Genomic DNA, 14,554 nt, shown 5'->3' with positions numbered 1-14,554 from the left:
CGAGGATCCTCACCTCCCTCAGCATCACAAACCTCAGCTTCTTCTGACGATGATGATTCTATAAAATGAAATAAAATGGCAGAAAGTGATGTTTCACCTGTTTATAACTCCAGAAAGCAGTTTCAAGTGTCTTTTCTCAATGCATAGTACAAGGGAAACACACACAGTAGCTTTTTTCAGGACACAAAGTGACAAGAGGGTAAGAGTACCATGTTGGGTTTATGACTTTTCTTTGAAGGATATGTACATATATCTTTTTATACTTCTCAGTGGAGACCTTTAAATTACAATCAGTAAGTTTGGATATGGAAATAACAAAACTTAAAGGTTACGTTTTTGATAAAACAGTGCAATGAAAGAAAAAAAGTCATTATAAACTAAACTACAAGTAGAAACAGATTTATAAAAAGTAGACCTTCTGAAGTGACCCTTTAGCAGCCCATTTGTAATGGGACATTGACAGAAATGGCAATGAGCAACTTAAGTGGCAAAGAAATGCAATGTGCACAGGTTACATGCATGCAATAAATGCAGCAAAATGCACTTGCAGAAGAAATTTAAATCAAAGCTGAGTGTGTGTGTGTATATAAATATATTGAAGAAATTGTATCTCATTTATATGCAATCATTTAGCCCTGGAGAGTACCTGTGCACATAACCTACTTTCCAAAGGAGCTTGGTAGCATATGACAGTTTTCCTCTGCCTGAGGCCGTAACGCTTCTGAGGATCCTCACCTTCCTCAGCATCACGAACATCAGCTGCTTCTGACGATGATGATGATTCTGTAACTGCAGCAGGAGGATACACTTCAGAGGAGCTCTCATGCACATATCCCTTCCTGAAAATTCTTGCTGTGCTGCAGAAAACCAGGAAAACTGCCCCACTATTGCTGTAGCAAGAGCACTGTTTCCCATGCTGAATAATACTGCCCGTTTACTTGACTTCCCACCTGTCTGTGGCATCTGTGTCTTTTATTTGTGTTTGGTCGTGAGCATGTTGTGAATGTGTCCTTTATTTTTCTGACCATCTGTCCTGAGCTCAGCCCAGCCCAGCCCTGACATCCATCCCTCTGGCTTGTAACCCCGATGGCAATAGAGAATTATGCACACATGGAAATTATCCAGTAGTTAGCTCACTTCTGTGAGCAGTAAAGATAATTTAAAGCCAGAATTAACCTATCACCTGAGTTGCATAAGCTTTTTCCGCAGCTTCATTCTTCTTGGAAGCATAAATCAAGTTTCCCTGCTTAAAAGAACCAAGAAAATCAGTCACAAATATGCAGAGCACCTGACATGCACGTACTTTGTGCCTGTATAGAAACGTTATCAAGGCACTGCATATACACAAAAGATCCAATTTTTCTGCTCTACTTGAAAAAAAAGGAATTTGGACCTAAGCAGGAAGCTACGAAGGCAACTTTCTAGCCTGCTCACAAAATGAAGTGTTCAGCATCCCAAACGAAGAATCCCAGTTACCAGCAAAAGGAGGCAATAAGGATTGCTGTGTGCTTCAACAGCAGCTCCTCCAGGGGCACAAGACTACTTAAGATGACGTGCAATGCAGGCACAGCAACAAATACACAGAAAGCAGCCACCAGGAAATGTGGTTTAGAAATTAGAAGGCTTCAAAACCCTAAAAAGGTAACTCTGTTTACCTCTAAAAAGGTAACTTTTAATCAGTGAATATTCTAAAATGGGCTTTAAGTCGACTTAAGAAAATGCTTACATGCTACATTTGCCTTTCACAGCTGATTAAACTACACGATACAGGGCATTCTTTGTAAAGTGAGAAGATTTTAAGGAAAAAATATACGTCATGAGGAATCAAAGTTCGAGTCACGTCACACTGACAAACACACGGAGGCATTCTACAGTGCATTTTATAGGCTGTAACATAACTGAGCTTTCCAAACGTTCCCCCCCCCCCCCGCCCATGATCAGAAACTTAACTTAGGAACGAAGGCTGAAAGGACAGACAGCTTGGTTGTGCCTGTGTGATGAGAGGCATCGGGCAGTCTGTTTGCCTCTTTAATCCCCAGTCACAATTTTCAGTAAGTTTTGAAGTGAATACCCAAGTCCTAGTAAGTCTGTAAACAGTTTGTCCATTCAAAAAATCGCTAAAAAGCAATTCAGGAAGCATGGTGTAAGATGTATATAGTGGCATTTCAGTGCAGCTTCACATTTTCTAAAGATGAAATTTCCACCACCCTTGGAGAATACTTGTGGGAATACTTCTGTTATGAATGAAGTTCTTATTCCACTGCTATAAAATTGATCTTACTAGTGTTTATTTACATAGGAAGGTTCTTATAATGCATTCACTTTTAATATCCTTCCCTTTCAGTTTTTGCATTGTAACAAAAATTTACTCAGCTCTGTAATTTTGTTCCAAGTTAAACCACTGAAAATCAGTGAAACCTGCCAAACTCCCACGTTTCATTTAACAATCTATTCTCACAACAGCTTCAGCTGACTTTGGCCAGTGAATTCCAAACTTTGGGGGCTAAGTGCAATAGAAGGGCAAGGGTTGACCAAGTGCGACCCTCATCTAGAAGCCAGCCTCAACGGAGATCCTGGAGATCCTTCGGGGTTGCTGTTACTCACCTTCTTCCGCTTCCTCATTGCTTTTGTCCTCATCTGCTGTCAGGTCTGGGGATTGCGTCCATAAAGAAAGAGGATGGGGAGAGAAGGGAGAAAAGAATCTCTGCATTAGTTTGTCAAGAGTAGTTGATCACTGCAAAAGCGCTAGCGTGCAGATAAGATCTCAGCAATCAATAGAAAGAGGGATCCCAAGACAGGTCGGGAAAGAGGTAGGATTTTTATAAGAGCAGAAGATCTTCTCTGGAAAAGTCAAGGTCATTGCACTTCTAGGGTGCTGACATGAAAGTTAATGTAATCATGGTTCCTTTGTAGAGTTTTAGCTGCAGATTTAGAACAGCACCATTCACTGTATATGCTATTACACTTCCTTTTTAAAGGTATTAATTGACCAGACATAGGAAACATAGGAATATATTTCCTGGAAAAGTTAAATTCCCTGTCTAATGAAAAGGATGGAAGCACATCTGTGGACGATGACACATCTGAAGGTGGTGGAATCATTTCTCCAGCTGACGTTGAATTGTCTTCGTTGAACTGATGTCTTGAAGAAGGTTCCTAAGAAAAGAAGGAAATTCAAATTCTATCTGGAACTGCGGAGACCCGGGGTCTGAGCCCTCCAAAGCTGAGTGTCCAAGGCCAGAGCACAGGGACCCAGAGTGCACGTCTGTTTGATCTAGAGGTATATACACATATACACACATAGACACATTGTCTGGATGCATGAAAACCTGCTTGGCTTCAAAACAGCGCCAGGGAAAAAACTTCAGCACCTCCATAGGGCCACCAGGTTCCACCACTCCTGACAAACTTCCAAACAAGGAGCAATGTCGGAGAGAGGGAGACTGCAGACACCCGTTGGTCATCAACAGAACTCGTTTATTGTCCCACAAGCAAGTATATTTATACAGTGGATAATTAGCCTCGTACATATTGCAAAGCCTGAGCTCACGATTGGCTGCCGGGCTGGAAGGTACCGGAACCCCTAGATGGCGAACCCCCACTATCAGGCCGGTCCTAACCAGTTCTTGCAATCCTCGTGGTTAGGACAATGTCAGGGTAACCTTGGTGTGCACTATAACCTACTTACACTAACTCCAGCTGGCTGCCAAGGCCCTTCTCCTTGAGCCAGAGCTGAACCACGTCCTCCACACTTCCCCCGTTTTCTTTTTGGGCTAAGAGGCTCATACGACCTTCGACGGCTCGCATTAGCATCTGCTGCAGACAGCGAAACATGCAAGGCATAATAAGCAAGAGTAACACTATCATAAGAACCATAGTAACCAGGCCTCTTAGTGCTGAAGTGACCCAAGGGCCTAAACCAAAACTTTTAAGCCAATCCTCAAAACCAAAACCAGAGGACACTTGTAGTTGATCAGTGAGATCAATAGGTGCGAGTTGACGACGGCATACAAAGCCTTCCGACACGCGTTGGCTAATGAGGCGTGTTGCCGTCACCTGTTCTTCTGTCAAGTGAACCGGCGTGCAAGGATCTACGCCTTTTAGCAGGGGTTGCAGCTTCCGCAAGAGGTGATTGGGAATGCCAACCACGGGCTTTAGCCATTGCAGGTCACCAAGTAAACGTTGTGCTTCATTAAGTGTGGTGACCTTTGTGTCGATTTGCAGTTTCAGCGGTCGTATGCACTGCTCCGTTATGGCCCAGCCCAAGTATTTCCAGGGTGGATCGCGTTGTATTTTTTCTTGTGCGATCACTAGTGATTGCCGGGCAAGCATATCAATAATGAACTGCAGTTGTTTGTCTGTGAACTGGTGCGCTTGTGCGAACAAAATGTCGTCCATATAATGATAAATTAGAGTTTCAGCCATAGCTCGGCGGATTGGTTGAAGAGCCGTATCCACAAATAACTGACAGATGGTAGGGGAATTGCGCATACCCTGTGGTAAAACTGTCCATTCATATCTTTTATCTGGCTCGCCCCTATTTATAGCAGGGAGCGTGAAGGCAAATCGCTTGGAATCTCGAGGATGTAACCGTATAGTATAGAAACAGTCCTTGAGGTCTATTATCAGAATGTCCCACCCCTCAGGAATCATGGCTGGGTTTGGAAGTCCAGGCTGCAACGCCCCCATCGGCTCCATTTGGGCGTTAACAGCCCGTAAATCGTGGAGCAAGTGATATTTGCCCGATTTTTTCTTGATCACAAATATGGGCGAGTTCCAGGGACTCGTTGATAGTTGCAAATGTCCTTGTTTAAACTGTTCTTCTACAAGCAAGTGGGCTTGCTCCAACTTTTCCCGTTTCAACGGCCATTGCTTAACCACCACCGGATCATCCGATTTCCAGGTTAGTGGCAACGGGAATGACCAAGCAATGGCATTCAGATTAAAGGGTGTTCGTTGGTTAGTATAACCCCCAGCTGAGCCAGTATATCCCTGCCGATTAGACATTGTACGGACTGGGGTAGCGGGACTACAGAGAGCGCCGCCATGACGTGGTTGTTTTCCAACGATATTCCTACCAGGGGGGTTTTTCTGGCTAGTGTAAGGCCGCCTACTCCCGTAATAGTATGACCTGATGCCAAGGTAGGCCAGCGACTGGGCCAGCTTCCAGGAGAGATAAGGCTCGCATCGGCTCCGGTATCCAATAGGGCTGCGATTTTGATCGTTTCCCCCTTAAATGTTATCCGCACCTCCTTTTTGGGCCGTTCCGATAGATCGACAGTAAGGAGCGTGAGCCCTGTAGAGCCAAAAGCTCGGTCACCCCGGGGTTGTTCATTCTTGGGGGAGATTTCCGCTGCTAAATGGGGTATTGGAATCAGTTGCCCGATTCTTTGTCCTTTATCAATTGTAATGGGTGGAAAGGGTGTGTATACCATCAGGCATATTTCTCCGGTATAATCGGCATCAATGACCCCAGGTAACACAAACAACCCCAACATTGAGGCAGACGAGCGTCCTAGGAGCAAGGCACCGGTGGGCCTGCCTGCTACGAGCAACGGTCCTTTTATTCCAGTAGGAACCCTTTCCGGACGATCAGTGTAGAGTGTTGTCTTTACATCTGCTGCCACGTCCAACCCGAGGGATCCTGGGGTTGCGGGCTGCAGACCGCAGGAAGCGCTGTTTGCTGCTTTCTGGCTACTTGTGTCTGGGCGCGGCCAGTCGCGCTGGGTCTCCCGTTTCCCGATGGCTTACGACAGGCTCCGCTGGAGTGAGAGCTGGCTTGGCATTGAGGACACCATACTTCAGGAGCTCGGCACTCTCGCCGGATGTGCCCCCGTTTGCCACATCGATAGCATTTCAGGCCAGGAGCAGAATTCTGCTTATTTTTCATGAGCCCCACCGAAGCCTGGAGAGGGGCCAAGGCTGCCAGAACTTGAGTCTGCATACAGGCAGCCTGTTCCTTCAAACCTTCCCCCAGCCCTTTGATTGCATCCACTAAAAATGCCTGATTTCCCGAGGGCATGGTGGCGGCCCGTTCTAAAAGTTCTTCTATGCTCCACCCTCCTGGCAGGGTCCCAATCAATTGTTTAATCTTCTCGTTCCCATTTTGAATGGCACATTGTTTTAACAGTGCTCCCTTCATCCAGGTGGGGACCCCGGCTCTGTCTATGGCCGCCGCCACCTTATCTATAAACGTCCCCAGTGGCTCCTCCCTGCCCTGTTTGATCCCCATATACGGTGGCGCTCCCCCCGGCTCTCTAACACGATCTAGCGCGGCCCGGAACAACCTCATGGCTTCTCGTGCCTTATCAGGTCCTATGAGGGCCTGGGCTTCCGTTCGTACGTATGGTCCTATCCCCAAAAGTTCGTCCATCGTTACCCCATGGAGGGGATCCCCGGGTTGTCGATTGACCGCAACTGCATCATGGACCAACGTCTGCCAGTGAGCCCCGTGGAGCAGCCGCTGATGTGCTGTCAATATGAGCCGCTGCAGGGCTCGTAAATCATTCGGTAACAAGATGGTCGTATCAAACATATAGTCCAGCATTTGCTTCACGGGTTCACTTTTTGATCCATATTGTCTAACTGTATCTCGTAATTGAATCAACATTTTCCAGTCCATCGGAGTATACTCCACCCTCATTTGCTGATTTCCCTGCGGGTCTACAAAAGGTGTGTATAACACCGGGCAGGCCAGCATTCTTAACTCCCCTAACTCCGGATCCCCCTCTTCTGCAGCGTGTTTGGCTAATTCCTGCCATGCTTCGCCCCGTTTTCTGGTGAACTCGCTCCATGCTCCCTCCAAGGGGCGGGCGCTAAGGACGGCAGCGGAGGCCGCGCCTTTTGGAGACATCTTAGAATTCAAAATGGCGGAATCGAGATCGGGAGGGGCCGACGGTGGCGGCCGCTCCACGCTCCCTTTTTCTTCCTCACTCTCCTTCGACTCGCCCCTCTGAGGGATGATAAATGTACGCGTCCCAGGAGCTAAGGGCTCGTCCCCATATTCATATCGGGCATTATTGTGCTGCGCGGCAAGCGCATGGCCGGCCGCTCTTTTCTCCGATTCTCTCCGTAAAAGAGCGTTATGTACGGCTCGCCATAAACGTCCCTGCTTTTTCGCGCTTTTGTCCTCATCTATAGTTGCTGCCCATAAAAGCTCCCCAAGCTTTCGCCACTCCGTGAGCTCATGTACTGTATGTGGGTTTTTAAAGCATCCCTTGTTAAGGCCCCACTCAAGCAAGCCTGGCAATTCCTTTTTCCAATCCTTTGTTTCATACCCCTCCACATTGCAGTGTTGCAACGTGCGCATAAATAATTCATACGCCACTTGCCTATCCATTTTTATCGCTAGCAGTTACTTTTTCTCCAGGCTTCGGTGGCGCGTACGGCCCCTCACTCACCGATGTGGCCAAGGGGGGTGTCGTTCCTCTCCGCTCCAAATGGCGGCTTCGGCACCGTCCCGGCTGCGCTGCGGAACCCGACTCTCTAATACTTCTCTCCTTCGTGGCGATCACGTCGGGGTCACCATTTGTCGGAGAGAGGGAGACTGCAGACACCCGTTGGTCATCAACAGAACTCGTTTATTGTCCCACAAGCAAGTATATTTATACAGTGGATAATTAGCCTCGTACATATTGCAAAGCCTGAGCTCACGATTGGCTGCCGGGCTGGAAGGTACCGGAACCCCTAGATGGCGAACCCCCACTATCAGGCCGGTCCTAACCAGTTCTTGCAATCCTCGTGGTTAGGACAATGTCAGGGTAACCTTGGTGTGCACTATAACCTACTTACACTAACTCCAGCTGGCTGCCAAGGCCCTTCTCCTTGAGCCAGAGCTGAACCACGTCCTCCACAGAGCAACATTTAAAGGAGGGGTTTATTTATCAACACACAGCCAATCTAAGCAACTAAAAACCCTCTAGTTCTGCTGTATGAACCATGCAAGCTGGTGATTACCAAGGTTTTGCCCTTAGGTTGTTAAAGAAGAAGAAGAAAAAAAAAAGCTTTAACCATTTTGGGCTATGCAAATGGATGACATAATTAAGTACAAAGTAAACGATTTCTATGTGCTGCTAGAACGAACTAATAATTTATGTTCGATAGGTCTAGTATCCATGGGTAGTCTTCATATACTCCTGGACTCCCACAGACCCAGCAACCCAGCATTTATTTTCCGGACCCAGTCCCAGCCAGCGGCGGTACAGATCTATGGAGAGTTAGCCGGGGCTTTCCATCCTCTTCCTTTAACCGAGAAGTCCAGATTTCTGGGCTCCTGGAAATCTTAACTCTGGTATGATGAGTCCATCCATGCTCCGCTGTCTTGATTGATGTTTCTGTGGTTAGCAATACCTGATCAGGTCCACGCCACTTTGCCAGCAGCAGTGCTTCTTTCCATGCTTTGACCAAGACTCAATCCCCTGGTTGGATATCATGGACTGCAAAATCCAAGGGGAAGGTCTGTGCGAGCTGGCCTTCTGTCGGAGAGACTTCACAAGAGAAAGTATTCTGGCCACATATTGTTTTAAATATATATCACTTATCTCTACCTCCCTGCCAGGTTGGGTGTTAGCAGTGTAGGAAATCCCAAACATGATTTCAAAGGGGGACAGTTGAATGTCTCCCCTAGGTTTTGCTCTTCTTTTTGCTAAAGCTAATGGTAGAAGTCGTGTCCACAGTATCTTAGTTTCTAACACCAATTTCAAAAGATGCTTTTTAATGTTCCCATTCACCCTTTCCACTCTACCCGAGCTCTGGGGATGCCAAGGGGTGTGCAAGTCCCATTGAATCCCCAGGGCAGTCATGACACCTTGAAGGACCTTTCCTGTAAAATGAGTGCCTCTGAATCTACTGCCTCTACCAACCCGTATCTTGGCCTCTGTGGGCATTCCCTCCTCCAATGTCCTTCCTCTCTGCTGAGGGCAGGCTAAACTGCATTTTGGCCTCCCTGTGCGTGCGCTCATCCTCCCATAATTGACAAGCTTTTTGCAAGATTATCCTCTTTCCCTGGGATCCAAAAAGGATTCCTAAAAGAAAATCCCAAACCTGCCAAGTATAATCTGCATTTCTAAGATATTCAGTTTTCATTTCCCCAATTCCTATAGGATCATCTAAATAAGGGGGTAGTTCTTTCTTTAATCCCCTTCTATCTTGGGTGGTCAGTGGCACGATTACAAATCCAAATCCAAACCACGCTCCCGCCGATCCTGGCCTCGCAGTGGAACCTGCTATTTGGCTTTGGGGCTTTTGGCACCTTGTACTACTGGCTTCCTTTTCTTGTTTTGAAAGGGACAAAATGTCCCATTCCACCTCCTCTTCACTGTCACTAGAAGCAGGTGGTGCAGAGGGGACAGGAGCTGTGGCTCCTCATGGATTTTGGTGATAAGATGGGGGAAGGTACTGGAGGACATCCCACACCTCCCTATCTGTCTTTTTCCTTTCTTCAGATTTCTGCTTCCCTTTTTCTCCTCTTTGTTAAATAGATTCCTCTAGGGAGACGGAGGGAGGGAGGGAGGGAGGGAGGGAGGGAGGAAGGAAGGGAGGAAGGGAGGAAGGGAGGAAGGGAGGAAGGGAGGAAGGGAGGAAGGGAGGAAGGGAGGAAGGGAGGAAGGGAGGAAGGAAGGAAGGAAGGAAGGAAGGAAGGAAGGAAGGAAGGAAGGAAGGAAGGAAGGAAGGAAGGAAGGAAGGAAGGAAGGAAGGAAGGAAGGAAGGAAGGAAGGAAGGAAGGAAGGGCACAGAACACAGATTCTTAATGTCAGTTACTCTGGGGATGAGTAGATGCGCATGGTTGGTTATTGGTGCTAGCGTTGAACCCACTGAAACAATTTCCTCAGTGCAGCCTTGAGCTCCTTGTTCCTCATGCTGTAGATGAGGGGGTTCAGGGCTGGAGGCACCACCGAGTACAGAACAGCCAGGACCAGATTCAGAACTGGTGAGGAGAGGGATGGGGGCTTCAGATAGGCCAAAAATGAAGTAGTGACAAACAGGGAGACCACGGCCAGGTGTGGGAGGCACATGGAAAAGGCTTTGTGCTGCCCCTGCTCTGAGGGGATTCTCAGCACAGCAGCGAAGATCTGCACGTAGGACACCACAATGAAAACGAAACACCCAAAACCTAAACAAAGACTCACCATACTAACCCCAACTTCCCTGAGGTAGGAGTCTGAGCAGGAGAGCCTGAGGATCTGGGGGATCTCACAGAAGAACTGCTCCACCACATTGCCTTGGCAGAGTGGAATGGAAAATGTGTTCCCGGTGTGCAGGCGAGCATTGAGAAAGCCACTGGCCCCGGCAGCTGCTGCCACTTCCAGACAAGCTCTGCTGTCCAGGAGGGTCCCGTAGTGCAGGGGCCTGCAGATGGCAACTTAGTGGTCGTAGGCCATGACTGTGAGGATATTAAACTCTGCTGAAAGTAAGAAAAAGATTAAAAAGACCTGGGCAGCGCATCCCAAGTACGAAATGCCCCTGCTGTTCCAGAGGGAATTGATCATTGATTTGGGGACAGTGGTGGAAATGGATCCAAGGTCGAGGAGGGGGAGGTTGAGGAGGAAGAAGTACATGGGGGTGTGGAGGCGGTGGTCGCAGGCTACGGCTGTGATGATGAGGCCGTTGGCCAGGAGGGCAGCCAGGTAGATGGCCAGGAAGAGCGAGAAGTGCAAGAGCTGCAGCTCCCACATGTCTGCGAATGGCAGGAGCAGGAAGTCACTGGGAGAGCTGCTGTTGGACATTAGCTCCTTCAGGCCACTGCAGGACTGTCTGAGGAAGAAGAGTTGTTGAGAAATTAGAACAGGTTTCCATGTGTAAATCTTTCTCATAAACCCTCCTCTACCCCACAAACTTTATGAATTTCCATTTCAGTCCAGCCCCAGGTCTTTGAGGTCCGTGTCTTGAGCTGTGGTTGGTGCTGGGTGAGTTTGCCATGAGGAGACAGAAATCCTCAGCACTGCTAGTGCACTCTGAGTAAATTGCTGTGGTTATAGAGGGGCAAAAGGATTCACTATAGCATTAATGCAGCATGAGAAGAGTTGGCCTCTTCCCAGCTGCCCTGTGTTTGCATCTCTGATTTAGAGGACAATTTCACTCATTTTACCATAGAAAGAAATCACTCCACGGAGTGCAGAGGAATCCAGGTCCGAAGTACCAATCGCCCAACCCAGCGCCCTATCTGGAAGTCCCTGAGGGAGGTCTCAGCCCTCCTCTTCAAGCCAGAAGCACACTGGGCTTATTCCAACTGTTCCCATGCACCTGCCCAGCAGCAGTGCTGCAGCCTCTACCTAGAGAGCTTCTCCATGGAGCCCTTCCATAAGACTCACCCGTAATGGGGGAGCTGTTCCCTCTGGAGGACAGCGTGCAGCCTAACCAACAACAATACAGAGAAAAGCTCTAATGTTTTAAGGATGGGGTGTCCTGAAGAGAGAGTTGGTTCATTCCCAGACCCTCACAGTACCTGGCTTCAAGCAGCACAGAGCAGAGGGGCATTGGGCACCTCACACTCAAGGACACATCTGCATGGCAGGACCCACAGGGTCGGTGTCTGGACTGCAGCAGAAACCCCCTGCCCAGAGAGTCCAAGGGATGGACAGGGGCAAACACAGAGCAACAGCCTGATTTGTGCCAAGAGAGGCAGGGCCAGGCAGGCCTGGGGGAAGGGGGCTCTCAGGAGTCTCCTTCATGCCCATCTGCCGAGGAAATATGGTCTGGATGCTGCAGCTTGCAGAGCAGAGGGTTGTGCTGCTGGGGGAGAGGGGAGGAGGTGCTGAAGGTGTCAGTTTCCTCTCACCCTCTGACCATGACTCTGCTGCCCAAGGAGCCATCGGAGCTGTTCCTCCATCCCTGTGTGTCTGCCCTGCCTGTGCTCACAGACCCCGTCCCACCCACTGGGCCCTAGGCTTTGCCCTGAAGACACCTCATGGGGGCAGGATCCTGCCCAGGGCACCTTCGTGTTTGCGGGTGAGACAAACCTTGCTGAGGCTGGAAAGGGGATGCTGGCTCTGTCTGTAGGTGTCTGTGGGTGAAGGCATTTCCTAAGGTCCTCCCACTACTGCGCTTCTCTCAGTGTCACGGTTCCTGAGCCTGCATCCCCTGTCTAAACCTGATAGATCCATGCTTGTTTCACCACGCTCAAAGAGAATAAAAGTGAGAGGACAGAGTCATGACAACTCCCTGTCTATCAGGGGTTCCCTGCCTTGGTGTTCTTGATGAAAAGTCACCTCTGGTATGTCCCCAAGGCAGAAAATACAGGGAGGCTCTTGATGGGAGGCTCAAGCTACCCTGCTGGGGGTTTCTCTTCTAACCCAGAGCTTCTCCCCACAGCGCCATGGGGAGCTCCCCAGGCAGGCTGAGTGCTGACACTCACAGGTGGCAGAGTCACTGCCCCAGGCACCATGGAGCACAGGGACGCTGCTCTGAATTACAGCCCTGGGCAGACCACAGTGCACACCCTGGCTTCACACCCTGCAGCCATCCCTGGGAGAAGAGAGCAGCATAGAATCATAGAATCATAGAATGCTTAGGGTTGGAAGGGACCTCTAGAGATCATCTAGTCCAAACCCCCTGCATACGCAGGGACACCTAGAGCACGTGGCACAGGACTGCATCCAAGCGGGTTTTGAAGATCTCCAGAGAAGGAGACTCCACAACCTCTCTGGGCAGCCTGTTCCAGTGCTCTGTCACCCTCACTGTTAAGAAATTTTTCCTTAAGTTCCTATGGAATTTTTGGTGCTTCAGTTTCCGGCCATTTCCTCTAGTCCTATCAGTGGCCACCACTGAAAAGAGACCATCACCGTCCTCTGCACTCCCTCCCTTGAGGTATTTATATACACTCATCAGGTCCCCTCTCAGCCTTCTCTTCTCCAGGCTGAACAGGCCCAGCTCCCTCAGCCTCTCCTCACAGGGCAGATGTTCCAGGCCCCTGACCATCCTCGTAGCCCTGCGCTGGACTCTCTCCAGCAGCTCCACATCCCTCTTGTACTGTGGAGCCCAGAACTGGACACAATACTCCAGATGCGGCCTCACCAGGGCTGAGTAGAGGGGCAGGATCACCTCCCGCGACCTGCTGGAGATGCTCTTCTTAATGCACCCCAGGATCCCATTGGCCTTCTTGGCCACGAGGGCACACTGCTGCCTCATGGTCAACTTGTCATCCACCATGACACCCAGGTCCCTCTCTGCAGAGCTGCTCTCCAGAAGGTCGGTCCCCAGCCTGTACTGGTGTTTGGGGTTATTCCTCCCCAGGTGCAGGACCTTGCACTTGGCCTTGTTGAATTGCATGAGGTTTTTCACCGCCCAGTTGTCCAGTCTGTCCAGGTCCCTCTGGATGGCAGCACAGCCCTCTGGGGTATCAGCTACTCCTCCCAGTTTCGTGTCATCAGCAAACCTGCTGAGGGAGCACTCCGTGCCTTCATCCAGGTCATTGATGAATAAATTGAACAGGACTGGACCAAGGACTGACCCCTGGGGGACCCCACTAGCCACAGGCCTCCAACTAGACTCTGCACCGCTGATCACCACTCTTTGAGCTCTGCCATCCAGCCAGTTCCTAATCCACCTCACTGTCCACTCATCTATCCCACACTTCCGGAGCTTGCCCAGGAGGATGTTGTGAGGGACGGTGTCAAAAACCTTGGTGAGGAGCACGGGAGGAGAATGGGAAGCATGATGAGATGGACGAGGAGGAGGAGAATCAGCATGAGAAGGAGGAGGAGGAAGAAGAGAATCAGCATGAGAAGGATAATGGGAAGCATGATGAGAAGGAGGAGCAGGAGGAGGAGAATCATCATGGGGAGGAGAATGGGAAAGAGAATGGGAAGGAGAAGGAGGAGGAGGAGAATCAGCATGAGAAGGAGAATGGGAAGGAGAAGGAGGAGGAGAATCAGCATGAGAAGGAGAATGGGAAGGAGAATGGGAAGGAGGATCAGCATGAGAAGGGGAATGGGAAGGAGAATGGGAAGGAGGATCAGCATGAGAAGGGGAATGGGAAGGAGAATGGGAAGGAGGATCAGCATGGGAAGGATGAGGAGAAGAATGGGAAGGAGGATCAGGAGGAGGAGTAGGAGGCGGCGGCGGCGGATTTGGGTCCTTGCAGCTCCCCTGCATCTCATGGGCACCATGGGTGGCCCCTGGTGCTGCACGGCCCTGCTGCTCACTTGGCCTTGCTGCTGCGTGGCCAGCACTGGGGCCACTGTGAGGCGCAGCCCTGGGAAGCATCCGTGTTCCCGTGGCGATAACTGCCCCTCTGGGATGTTCCACTGCTGCGTGGGGGGAGGAGGGCAGCGGCAGGGCCAGGGGGGCCGCCGTGAGGAAGGGTCTGTGTGTGCTGGACTCCCCCTGGCACTGCTGAGCCTGGCGGCAGAGAGCAGTGCGTGGCCTTGGGCTTGCTGGGTGGGCAAGTCTGGAGTGAGGAGCTGGAGAGCGCAGAGCCCCATGTGGAGCGAGGCTGCAAAGGGCACCCAAGGCAAGGGTGAGGCTGTGTCAACACTCAGGCTTGGCCCACTTGGTGGTTCGGGTGAGGAACAGGGTTGCTCCCAACCAACCTGGGTTCCCATCCTACAGCCGAACG

The 14,554-nt window shown here is 49.9% G+C and overlaps 1 protein-coding gene across 1 annotated transcript; it reads right to left on the bottom strand.

Annotated features, from left to right (window-relative positions):
* Nucleotides 1-5,611: 5,611 nt before the first annotated feature.
* On the bottom strand, nucleotides 5,612-6,622 carry LOC148591959 (endogenous retrovirus group K member 24 Gag polyprotein-like). The gene has a single exon (XM_088536393.1). It carries the CDS (start codon nucleotides 6,620-6,622, stop codon nucleotides 5,612-5,614), a length of 1,011 nt encoding a protein of 336 aa, XP_088392519.1.
* Between the last annotated feature and the right edge of the window lie 7,932 nt (nucleotides 6,623-14,554).

Source organism: Tinamus guttatus, unplaced genomic scaffold (assembly GCF_059628265.1).
Source record: "Tinamus guttatus ecotype Peru unplaced genomic scaffold, ASM5962826v1 Tinamus_guttatus_pri_ptg000662l, whole genome shotgun sequence".
NCBI lineage: Eukaryota > Metazoa > Chordata > Aves > Tinamiformes > Tinamidae > Tinamus > Tinamus guttatus.
The sequence above is the reverse complement of the archived record's forward strand: the minus strand, read 5'-3'. Positions and strand labels throughout refer to the sequence as shown.